The sequence below is a fragment of the Nicotiana tomentosiformis genome, chromosome 7, assembly GCF_000390325.3.
Source record: "Nicotiana tomentosiformis chromosome 7, ASM39032v3, whole genome shotgun sequence".
Lineage (NCBI taxonomy): Eukaryota > Viridiplantae > Streptophyta > Magnoliopsida > Solanales > Solanaceae > Nicotiana > Nicotiana tomentosiformis.
In genome coordinates, this window is record NC_090818.1 from 97072095 (window position 1) to 97084882 (window position 12788).

The window sequence follows — 12788 nt, forward strand, 5'->3', positions numbered from 1 at the left end:
TTTAGAATATTCGATTTCTGAATAGTCAACTGGTGATACCTAGACCTCAAATCGATCTTAGAGAACACCCTCCTTGCTCCCTGAAGCTGGTCAAATAGATCATCAATGCGCGGCAATTGATACTTGTTCTTGATTGTAACTTTGTTTAACTGCCTATAGTCGATGCACATCCGTATAGTACCATCCTTCTTCTTTACAAATAGAACTGGTGCACCCCAAGGCGACACATACGCCGAATAAGCCCCTTATCAAGGAGCTCCTGAAGCTACTCTTTCAATTCCTTCAACTCTGTTGGTGCCATAGGATATGGAGGAATAGAAATGGGCTGAGTACCCCGCACCAAGTCAATACCAAAATCAATATCCCTGTTGGGTTGCATGTCCGACAGGTCTGTAGGAAACACATCCGAAAAGTCTAGCACTACCGAGACAGAATCAATAGTAGGAGTATCAGCACCAACATCTCTCACAAAGGCCAAATATGACAAACACCCCTTCCCAACCATCTGTTGGGCCTTCAAATATGAAATCACCCTGCTTGGAACATAAACTAGAGAACCTCTCCACTTGATCGTCGGTAATCTCGGCATCACCAACGTCACGGTCTTAGCGTGACAACATAGAATGGCATGACATGGAGACAACCAATCCATACCGAAAATTATGTCAAAATCAACCATATTAGGCAATAAGAGATCAACTCTAGTCTCCAATCCCCCAATAATCACTACACACGACCGATACACACGGTCCACAATAATAGTATCGCCCACCAGTGTAGATACATGAGTAGGTGAGACTAAGGACTCAAGGGGCATATCCAAATAACAAGCAAAATATGATGACAGATACAAATAAGTAGAACCAGGGTCAAATAATATAGAAGCATCCCAGTTGAATACTGAGGCAATACCTGTGATCATTGTGTCTGAAGTAACGTTCTCTAGCCTGGCAGGAATAGCATAGAATCGAGCCTCACCGCCACCTGATCGGCCTCCCGCTCTAGGGCGACCTCTAACTGCCTGAGCCCCACCCCGAGCTCGCTGCGCGGGTGGTGAAGTGACTGGTGAAGAAGTCATAGCCTGACCTCTCTGCTGAACTGGATCTCCCAAGAGATGGGGACACTGGCTCCTGATATGCCCAAGCTCCCCACACTCATAGCAACTCCAATCCGTCAATGATGGTGGGGACTTAATTGGACCCCGATAACCAGAATAACTGCTAGAGGAACCTGGTGCAGATGAACCCTGAACTGAAGGAGCACGAGATGAACTCTGAGCTGGGAGAGCACTAAGAGATGACTTCACCAATCGAGCATTGTATGAACCATGGCTAGCTGATGCACCACGATGAACCTGACGAGCCATCTGAGCGAGCCTATAAGGACGACCCCTGCTGTGGTAGGACTGCCCCTAAAAGGAACACCGTAGAAACCAACCAAACCACGAGGCCTCTTGGCCTTCCTCTCTTCACGCTCCTGACTACGGACCAACTCTAGCCGCCTAGCAATATCAACCAGTCGAACCTAGCACCTGATGCATTCTCCCGAGTCATAACAAAATGCAACTGAGAGCTGAGGCAATCAATGAACCTCCTAATCATCTTCCTCTCAGTGGGAACCAACCAGATCGCATGACTAGCCAACTCTAAAAATCTCATCTTATACTAGGTCACAGACATGCCCTCCTAGTATAGCTGCTAAAACTGCATAAGCATCTCCTCCCTGTGGGTTAGTGGCACAAACTTCTCCAAGAAGAGAATGGAGAACTCGTGCCATGAAAGTGGTATAGCATCGGCTGGCCTGCTCCACTCATAGGCCTCCCACTATCTAAAGGCTGCCCCCGTCAGCTGAAAAGTGGTAAATGAGACCCCACTAATCTCCAAAATACCCGCCGGGCAAAGAATCCGCTGGCACCTATCCAAGATGTCCTGAGCATCCTCTGACTCATCCCCACTGAATGATGGAGTCTTGAGCCTCCCAAATCTCTCTAGTCTCTTCTGCTCCTCATCACTCATTAAGGGACCCACCTAGGCCTGAGCAACTGCAACCGGCTGGGCTGGAAATACCCCTAGTGTCTGGAGTCCCTGCACTACCTCCTTTGGAGTACGGGTGACGAGAGTCTGAGCATCTCCCCTGGCCTGAGAAGTGGCTTCTGCGGCCGGAACTGAAACCGCTTGAGCAAGGCTATTGCAAATAGTCAATATTGGAATCACAATGGGCACAACTAGTGCCTAAGCTGGTCCCACCGGCCCAACCATATCTGGAATTTGTTCCTAAGCTGGAGCAACTAGTGGGTCTACGGGTGCTACTCTAGCTTTTGTACGAGCTGCACCTCGGCCTCTACCGCAACCCCAGCCTCTCGTGGCCCTAACTGGTAGTACTGGTGGTCGTTTGCCCGATCCGGTAGCACGTGTCATCACCATTTATGAGAGAATAGAATAACAGAATTTTAGTTCCCGGAATAAACAAATTCGCACGACAAGAATACAAGAAAGTTAGGTTTTCCTAAGGGTTCGGTAGTCTCTCGAAAATAAGTACATACGTCTCCGTACCGATCCGCAACACTACTAAATTTGCTCATTACTTGTGAGACCTATGTAACCTAGGCTCTGATACCAACTTGTCACGACCCAAAACTTGACATGTCGTGATGGCGCCTATCACAAAACTAGGTAAGCTGACATTCACAATAAAACTAGGCATTTTGTTTTAAAATAAGACGAAGCAAGTTTAACAGTAATAACTCTCATAAATAGCTGATATAAACAACTGCGACTCGAATACAATTTTTCCAAAATTCGGGTGTCACTGAGTACATGAGAATATATGCAATAACATAGTCTGAAACACCGTCTATAAAGGTAGAACAACATAAATAAAACTAAGAGACAGAGGAGGAGAGTCAAGGTCTGCGGACGCCAAAGCAGCTACCTCGATGGTCTCCGAATGGGTGAAACTCAAAGATCAGCAACCACCGTGCCCGGAAACACCAGGATTTGCACACAAAGTACAGGGTGTAGCGTAAGTACAACCAACTCAATAAGTAACAAGTCTAACCTATGGTCTGAAAACAGTGACGAGCTCAACAATATAGTACAAATACAGATTTTAATAGTACAGAAAATGTAGACATGCTTCCAGGCTTAACAATTAAGTTCAACACAGATAAAATATGCCAAGTATGACTGATATGAGAAATATGACATATCTATATCTATATTCCCATAATAATACAGTATGTGATGCAACACAATGAAAACCTTACGTACTCACACTTTCAGAGCACTCAATCTGATTGTCTCAATTCTCGCTCGTCACACTAAGTCACTCAGCACTGTATGGTGCCTGCTACGGCGTGCAGCCCAATCCACGTATAGCCATAAGACCTGTTGCGGTGCGCAACCCGATCCACATATGGCCATAAGGCTGGTCGCGGCGTACAACCCGATCCACATATAGCCATAAAGCTTGTTGCGGCATGCAACCCGATCCACAAATCTCACTCACAGCATGGTTCTCCGGCACCAACTCAGTCATCAATCTCACATGTCTCTCGGGCTCACCTCACTCATGCTAAGCAGCCCAAATCAATGATACCTGATGTGATAATAAGAGATATGAGACTGAGATATGATATGCAATGATGAATGCGACTGAGTACATAACTGCAAATTAAGCAAATAATCTCAACAGCAGAAAAACGACCACTGTGGGTCCCAATAGTACCAGCTCATAGCCTAAACGTGATTTCTAACATAATTCACAGCTCAAGTGCTCTAACACATAGAGTACAATAATAATATTCAGATATGGTGACTACACAGTCCAACGAAATCGACTAAGTCATAAGTACTATGGTGCAGGTACACACGCTCGTCACCCAGCATGTGCATCAATTCAACATTGATCACATAACATGAAATTCAGGGATCCATACCCTCGTAACCAAGTTAAGAAGTGTTACTTACCTCAAACTGTGTAAATCTCTACTCCAATGGGCCATTGCCTCGCGATTCGGCCTTCGAACGCCTTAAATATAGCCACAAACAATTCGATACTATCAACACGAGCTATAGGAATCAATTTTATATGAAAAAACTAACTTCTATAATTGATGTCTAAACCTATCAAATCAACCCGATCCACATACAGACATAAGGCTTGTTGCGCCGTGGAACCCGATCCACATATAGCCATAAGGCATGTTGCGGCATGCAACCCGATCCACAAATCTCACTCACAGCACGTCCCCGAACTCGGTCATTAAGCTCACCATTCTCTTGGGCTCACCTCACTCATGCTAAACAGCCCAAATCAATGATACCTGATGTGATAATAAGAGATATGAGACTGAGATATGATATGCAATGATGAATACGACTGAGTACGTAACTGCAAATTAAGTAAATAATCTCAACAGCAGAAGAACGACCACTGTGGGTCCCAATAGTACCAGCTCATAGCCTAAACGTGATTTCTAACATAATTCACAGCTCAAGTGCTCTAACACATAGAGTACAATAATAATATTCAGATATAGTGACTACACAGTCCAACGAAATCGACTAAGTCATAAGTACTATGGTGCAGGCACACACGCTCGTAACCCACCATGTGCGTCAATTCAACATTGATCACATAACATGAAATTCAGGGATCCATACCCTCAGAACCAAGTTCAGAAGTGTTACTTACCTCAAATTGTGCAAATCTCTACTGCAATAGGCCCTTGCCTCGCAATTCGGCCTCTGAACGCCTCAAATCTAGCCATAAACAATTCGATATAATCAACACGAGCCGTAGGAATCAATTTTATATGAAAAAGCTAAGTTCTTAATTAAAACTCAAAAAGTCAACCCCGGGCCCACATCTCAAAATTTGACAAAAGTTACAAAATTTGAACACCAATTCAACCACGAGTCCAACCATACCAAAATTACTCAAATCCGACACCAAAACACCACTCAAATCCCACAAATTCGGTAAGTTTCACCATTTTCCCCAAAAGTTTCCAACTCCAATCACTAATTAAATGAAAAAATAACTATGGATTAATGTAATACAACTAAAACCGAGTTAGAATCACTTACCCTAATCAACTCCTTGAAAATCCGTTCAAGAATCGCCCAAATCCGAGTTCTCTAGCTCAAAATATGAAAAATGGATTCGAACCCTCGTTTTGGAAATTTAACACTGCTGCCCAGTAATTACTCTTCGTGATCGCAGAAAGTCCCTCGCGATCGCGATGAACAAAACAAAGCTACCCCCGAAAATGGCCTTCGCGAATGCGGTTCACCGATACACAGACCTACGTGATCGCGAACATGCCCACGCGATCGCGAAGAACAACTTCATATGACCCCAAGTGCCTTACTTCCTAGTACGCGAACGTGATCCACTCTACGCGTTCGCGAAGCACAAGCTTCACTACCACCGCGATCGTGACCCTCTCTCTGCGAATGCGAAGAGGAAAATATCAACAGCCCACAAAGACCCTTCGCGATCGCGGACCTAACCTCGCGATTGCATATAAGGAAACCACATCAGAAAACTTCAGCAATCTTCCAAGTCAAATTCCACTCTGATAACCATACGAAATCCACCTGAGGCCCCCAGAACCTCAACCGAACATACCAACAAGTCCTAAAAGATGATACAACCTTAGTGAAGGCCTCAAATCACATCAACAACATCAAAAACACGAATCGCGCTCCAATTCAAACCCAATGAAAACTAATGAATTCCAACTTCTATAATCGATGTCTAAACCTATCAAATCAACCCGACCACATATAGACACAAGGCTTGTTGCGGCGTGTAACCCGATCCACATATAGCCATAAGTCATGTTGCGGCATGCAACCCGATCCACAAATCTCACTCACAGCACGTCCCCGAACTCAGTCATTAAGCTCACCATTCTCTTGGGCTCACCTCATTCATGCTAAACAGCCCAAATCAATGATACCCGATGTGACAATAAAAGATACCGAGACTGAGATATGATAAGCAATGATGAATGTGACTGAGTACGTAATTGCAAATTATGCAAATAATCTAAACAACAAAAGAACGACCACTGTGTGTCCCAATAGTACCACCTTATAGCCTAAACATGATTTCTAACATAATTCACAGCTCAAGTGATCTAATACATAGAGTACAATAATAGTATTCAGATAAGGTAACTACATAGTCCCACGAAATCGACTAAGTCATAAGTACTACGGTGCACGCTCACACGCCCGTCACCTAGCATGTGCATCACCTAAACACTGATCACATAACATGAAATTTAGGGACCCATACCCTCAGAATCAAGTTTAGAAGTGTTACTTACCTTAAACCGTGCAAATCTCTACTCTAATAGGCCCTTGCCTCATGATTCAGCCTCCGAACGCTTCAAATCTAGCCACAAACAATTCGATACAATAAACACGAGCTATAGGATTCAATTTTATATGAAAACGCTAAGTTCTTAATCAAAAGTTAAAAACTCAACGCCGGACCCACGTCTCCGAATTCAAAAAAATTACAAAATCCGAACACTCATTCAACCACGAGTCTAACCATACCAAAATTACTCAAATCCGACACGAAAACGGCACTCAAATCCCCAAAGTTCGGCCTAAGAAGTTTCACCATTTCCCCCAAATATTTCCAACTCTAATCACTAATTAAATGACAAAAATAATGATGGATTCATGTAATACAACTAAACCTGAGTTACAATCACTTACCCTAATCAAGTCCATGAAAACCCTTTACAGAATCGCCCAAATCCGAGGTTTCTAGCTCAAAATATGAAAAATGGATTCGAACCCTCGTTTTGGAAATTTAACATTGCTGCCCAGTAATTACTCTTCGAGATCTCGGAAAGTCCCGATCGCGATGAACAAAACAAAGCTTCCCCCAAAAATGGCCTTCGCGAACGCGGTTCACCGATACACAGACCTACGTGATCGCGAACATGCCCACGCGAGCGCGAAGAACAACTTCATGTGACCCCAAGTGCCTTACTTCCTAGTACGCGAACGCGATCCATTCTATGCATTCGCGAAGTACAAGCTTCACTACCACCGCGATCGTGACCCTCTCTCTGCGAACGCAAAGAGGACAAAACCAACAGCCCACAAAGACCCTTCGCAATCGCGGACCTAACCTCGCGATTGCATAGAAGGAAACAAGATCAGAAAACTTCAGCAATCTTCCAAGTGAAATTCCAATTCGATAACCATCTAAAATCCACCTGAAGCCCCCGGAACCTCAACCGAACATACCAACAAGTCCTAAAACACGATACGAACTTTGTGAAGGCCTCAAATCACATCAACAACATCAAAAACATGAATCGCGCTCCAATTCAAGCCTATCAAATCTATCCACAAGGCTATAATCGATGTCTAAACCTATCAAATCAACCCGACCACATATAGCCACAAGGCTTGTTGTGGCGTGTAACACGATCTATATATAACCATAAGGCTTGTTGCGGCATGCAACCCGATCCACAAATCTCACTCACAGCATGGCTCTCCGGCCCCAACTCAGTCATCAATCTCACCAGTCTCTTGGGCTCACCTCACTCATGCTAAGCAGCCCAAATCTATGATACCTGATGTGACAATAAATGATACCGAGACTGAGATATGATAAGCAATGAAGAATGTGACTGAGTACGTAACTGCAAATCATGCAAATAATCTCAACAACAAAAGAACGACCACTGTGTGTCCCAATAGTACCAGCTTATAGCCTAAACATGATTTCTAACATAATTCACAGCTCAAGTGCTCTAATACATAGAGTACAATAATAATATTCAGATAAGGTGACTACACAGTCCCACGAAATCGACTAAGTCATAAGTACTACGGTGCACGCCCACATGCCCGTCACCCAGCATGTGCGTCACCTAAACTCTGATCACATAACACAAAATTCAGGGACCCATACCCTCATAACCAAGTTTAGAAGTGTTACTTACCTTAAACCGTGCAAATCTCTTCTCCAATAGGCCCTTACCTCACGATTCAGCCTCGTTCTAACCACAAATAATTCGATACATTCAACACAAGCTATAGGAATCAATTTTATATGAAAAAGCTGAGTTGTTAATCAAAAGTCAAAAACTCATCTCAAAACGTCAACCCCGGGCCCAAGTCTCAGAATTCAATAAATGTTACAAAATCCGAACACACATTCCATCACGAGTCCAACCATACCAAAATTACTCAAATCCGATACCAAAACACCACTCAAATCCCCAAAATTTGGCCTAGGAAGTTTCACCATTTTCCCCAAAGTTTTCCAACTCCAATCACTAATTAAATGAAAAAAATAATGATGGATTCATGTAATACAACTATAACTGATTTAGAATCACTTACCCCAATAAACTCCTTAAAAATCTCTTCAAGAATTGCTCAAATCCGAGGTCTCTAGCTCAAAATATGAAAAATCGATTCAAACCCTTATTTTGGAAATTTAACATTGCTGACCAGTGATTACTCTTCCTGATCACGGAAAGTCCCTCGCAATCGCAAAGAACATAACAAAGCTACCTAGAAAAATGGTCTTCGCGAACGCGGTTCACCGATACACAGACCTACGTAATCACAAACATGCCCACGCGATCACGAAGAAAAACTTTGCTTGACCCCAGCTGGCTTACTTCCTTGTATGCGAACGTGATCCACTCTACGCATTCGCGAAGCACAAGTTTCACTACCTATGTGATCGTGACCCTCACTCTGCCAACGCGAAGAGGACAAACCCAACAGCCTACAAAGACCCTTCGCGATCGCGGAGCTTACCTCTCGATTGCATAGAAGTAAACCAGATCAGAAAACTTCAGCAGACTTCAGCAATCTTCCAAGTCAAATTCCAGTTGGATAACCATCCGAAATCCACCCGAGGCCCCCGAGACCTCAACCGAATATGCCAATAAGTCCTAAAACACGATACGAACTTAGTCAAGGCCTCAAATCACATCAACAACATCAAAAACATGAATCGCGCACCAATTCAAGCCTAATAAAACCTAATGAATTCCAACTTCTAAAATCGATGTCTAAATCTATCAAATCAACCCAATCCACATATAGCCATAAGGCTTGTTGCACCGTGGAACCCGATCCACATATAGCCATAAGACTTGTTGCGGCATGCAACCCGATCCACAAATCTCACTCACAGCACGTCCCTGAACTGAGTCATTAAGCTCACCATTCTCTTGGGCTCACCTCACTCATGCTAAACAGCCCAAATCAATGATACCTGATGTGATAATAAGAGATATCGAGACTGAGATAAGATATGCAATGATGAATGCGACTGAGTACGTAACTGCAAATTAAGCAAATAATTCCAACAGCAGAAGAACGACCACTGTGGGTCCCAATAGTACCAGCTCATAGCCTAAACATGATTTCTAACATAATTCACAGCTCAAGTGCTCTAACACATAGAGTACAATAATAATATTCAGATACGGTGACTACACAGTCCCACGAAATCGACTAAATCATAAGTACTACGGTGCAGGCTTACACACTCGTCATCCAGCATGTGTGTCAACTCAACATTGATCACATAACATGAAATTCAGGGATCCATACCCTCAGAACCAAGTTCAGAAGTGTTACATATCTAAAACCGTGCAAATCTTTACTGCAATAGGCCCTTGCCTCGCAATTCGGCCTCCAAACACCTCAACTCTAGCCATAAACAATTCGATACAATCAATAATAGCTGTAGGAATCAATTTTATATGAAAAAGCTAAGTTCTTAATTAAAACACAAAAAGTCAACCCCGGGCCCACATCTCGAAATTCGACAAAAGTTACAAAATCCGAAAACCAATTCAACTACGGGTCCAACCATACAAAAATTATTCAAATCCGACACCAAAACACCACTTAAATCCCCAAAATTCGGTAAGTTTCACCATTTTCCTCAAACTTTTCCCACTCCAATCACTAATTAAATGACAAAAATAATGATGGATTAATGTAATACAACTAAAACCGAGTTAGAATCACTTACCCCAATCAACTCCTTGTAAATCCCTTCAAGAATCACCCAAATCCGAGGTCTCTCGCTCAAAATATGAAAAATGAATTCGAACCCTCGTTTTGGAAATTTAACACTACTGCCCAGTAATTACTCTTCGCGATCGCAGAAAGTCCCTCGCGATAGCGATGAACAGAACAAAGCTACCCCAAAAAATGGCCTTCGCGAATGCGGTTCATCGATACACAGACCTACGTGATCGCGAACATGCCCACGCGATAGCGAAGAACAACTTCATGTGACCCCAAGTGCCTTACTTCCTAGTATGCGAACGCAATCCACTCTACGCATTCGTGAAGCACAAGCTTCACTACCACCGCGATTGTGACCCTCTCTCTACGAACGTGAAGAGGACTAAACCAAAAGCCCACAAAGACCCTTCGCGATCGCGGACCTAACCTCGCGATTGCATTGAAGGAAACCACATCAGAAAACTTCAGCAATCTTCCAAGTCAAATTCCACTCCGATAACCATCCAAAATCGACCTGAGGCCCCCTAAACCTCAACTGAACATACCAACAAGTCCTAAAACATGATACGAACTTAGTGAAGGCCTCAAATCACATCAACAACATCAAAAACACGAATCGTGCTCCAATTCAAGCCTAATGAAAACTAATAATTTCCAACTTCTATAATCGATGTCTAAACCTATCAAATCAACCCGACCACATATAGCCACAAGGCTTGTTGCGACGTGTAACCCGATCTATATATAGCCATAAGGCTTGTTGCGGCATGCAACCCGATCCACAAATCTCACTCACAGCATGGCTCTCCGACCCCAACTCAGTCATCAATCTCACCAGTCTCTTGGGCTCACCTCACTCATGCTAAGCAGCCCAAATCAATGATACCTGATGTGACAATAAATGATACCGAGAGTGAGATATGATAAGCAATGATGAATGTGACGGAGTACGTTACTGCAAATTATGCAAATAATCTCAACAACAAAAGAATGACCACTGTGGGTCCCAATAGTACCAGCTTATAGCCTAAACATAATTTCTAACATAATTCACAGCTCAAGTGCTCTAATACATAGAGTACAATAATAATATTCAGATAAGGTGACTACACAGTCCCACGAAATCGACTAAGTCATAAGTACTAAGGTGCACGCTCATACGCCCATCACCTAGCATGTGCGTCACCTAAACTCTGATCACATAACACGAAATTCAGGGACCCATACCCTCAGAACCAAGTTTAGAAGTGTTACATACCTTAAACCATGCAAATCTCTACTCCAATAGGCCCTTGCCTCACAATTCGGCCTCCGAACGCCTCAAATCTAGCCACAAACAATTCGATACAATAAATACGAGCTATAGGAATCAATTTTATATGAAAAAGCTAAGTTCTTAATCAAAAGTCAAAAACTCAACCCCGGACCCACGTCTCAGAATTCAAAAAATTTACAAAATCCGAACACCCATTCAACCACGAGTCCAACCATACCAAAATTACTCAATTCCGACACGAAAACGCCACTCAAATCCCCAAAATTCGGCCTAAGAAGTTTCACCATTTTCCCCAAAATGTTCCAACTCCAATAACTAATTAAAAGACAAAAATAATGACGGATTCATGTAATACAACTAAAACTGAGTTAGAATCACTTACCCCAATCAACTCCATGAAAACCCCTTAAAGAATCGCCAAAATCCGAGGTCTCTCGCTCAAAATATGAAAAATGAATTCGAACCCTCATTTTGGAAATTTAACACTGCTGCCTTGTAATTACTCTTCGCGATTGCGGAAAGTCCCTCATGATCGCGATGAACAAAACAAAGCTGGCCCCAAAAATGGCCTTCGCGAACGCGGTTCACCGATACACAGACCTACCTGATCGGGAACATGCCCACGCGATTGCGAAGAACAACTTCATGTGACCCCAAGTGCCTTACCTCCTAGTACGCGAATGCAATCCACTCTACGCGTTCGCGAAGTACAAGCTTCACTGCCACCGCGATCGTGACCCTCTCTCTGCGAACATGAAGAGGACAAAACCAACAGCCCATAAAGACCCTTCGCGATCGCGGACCTAACCTCGCGATTGCATAGAAGGAAACAAGATAAGAAAACTTCAGCAATCTTCCAAGTCAAATTCCAATCCGATAAACATCTGAATTCCACCTGAGGCCCCCCGGAACCTCAACCGAACATACCAACAAGTCCTAAAACAGGATACGAACTTAGTGAAGGCCTCAAATCACATCAATAACATCAAAAACATGAATCGCACTCAAATTCAAGCCTAATGAAAACTAATGAATTCCAACTACTATAATCGATGTCTAAACCTATCAAATCAACCCGACCACATATAGCCACAAGGCTTGTTGCGACGTGTAACCCGATCTATATATAGCCATAAGGCTTGTTGCGGTATGCAACCCGATCCACAAATCTCACTCACAGCATGGCTCTCTGACCCCAACTCAGTCATCAATCTCACCAGTCTCTTAGGCTCACCTCACTCATGCTAAGCAGCCCAAATCAATGATACCTGATGTGACAATAAATGATACCGAGAGTGAGATATGATAAGCAATGATGAATGTGACGGAGTACGTAACTGCAAATTATGCAAATAATCTCAACAACAAAAAAATGATCACTGTGGGTCCCAATATTACCAGCTTATAGCCTAAACATAATTTCTAACATAATTCACAGCTCAAGTGCTCTAATACATAGAGTACAA

General features: G+C 43.2%; 1 protein-coding gene across 1 annotated transcript; it reads right to left on the minus strand.

Moving 5' to 3' along the window:
- Nucleotides 1-265: 265 nt before the first annotated feature.
- On the minus strand, nucleotides 266-1366 carry LOC138896062 (uncharacterized). The gene has a single exon (XM_070180841.1). It carries the CDS (start codon nucleotides 1364-1366, stop codon nucleotides 266-268), a length of 1101 nt encoding a protein of 366 aa, XP_070036942.1.
- Between the last annotated feature and the right edge of the window lie 11422 nt (nucleotides 1367-12788).

Bases quoted from the DNA above. Each gene is read 5' to 3' on its own strand.
- LOC138896062 (XM_070180841.1), bottom strand. From the start codon at position 1,366: ATGGCTCGTCAGGTTCATCGTGGTGCATCAGCTAGCCATGGTTCATAC.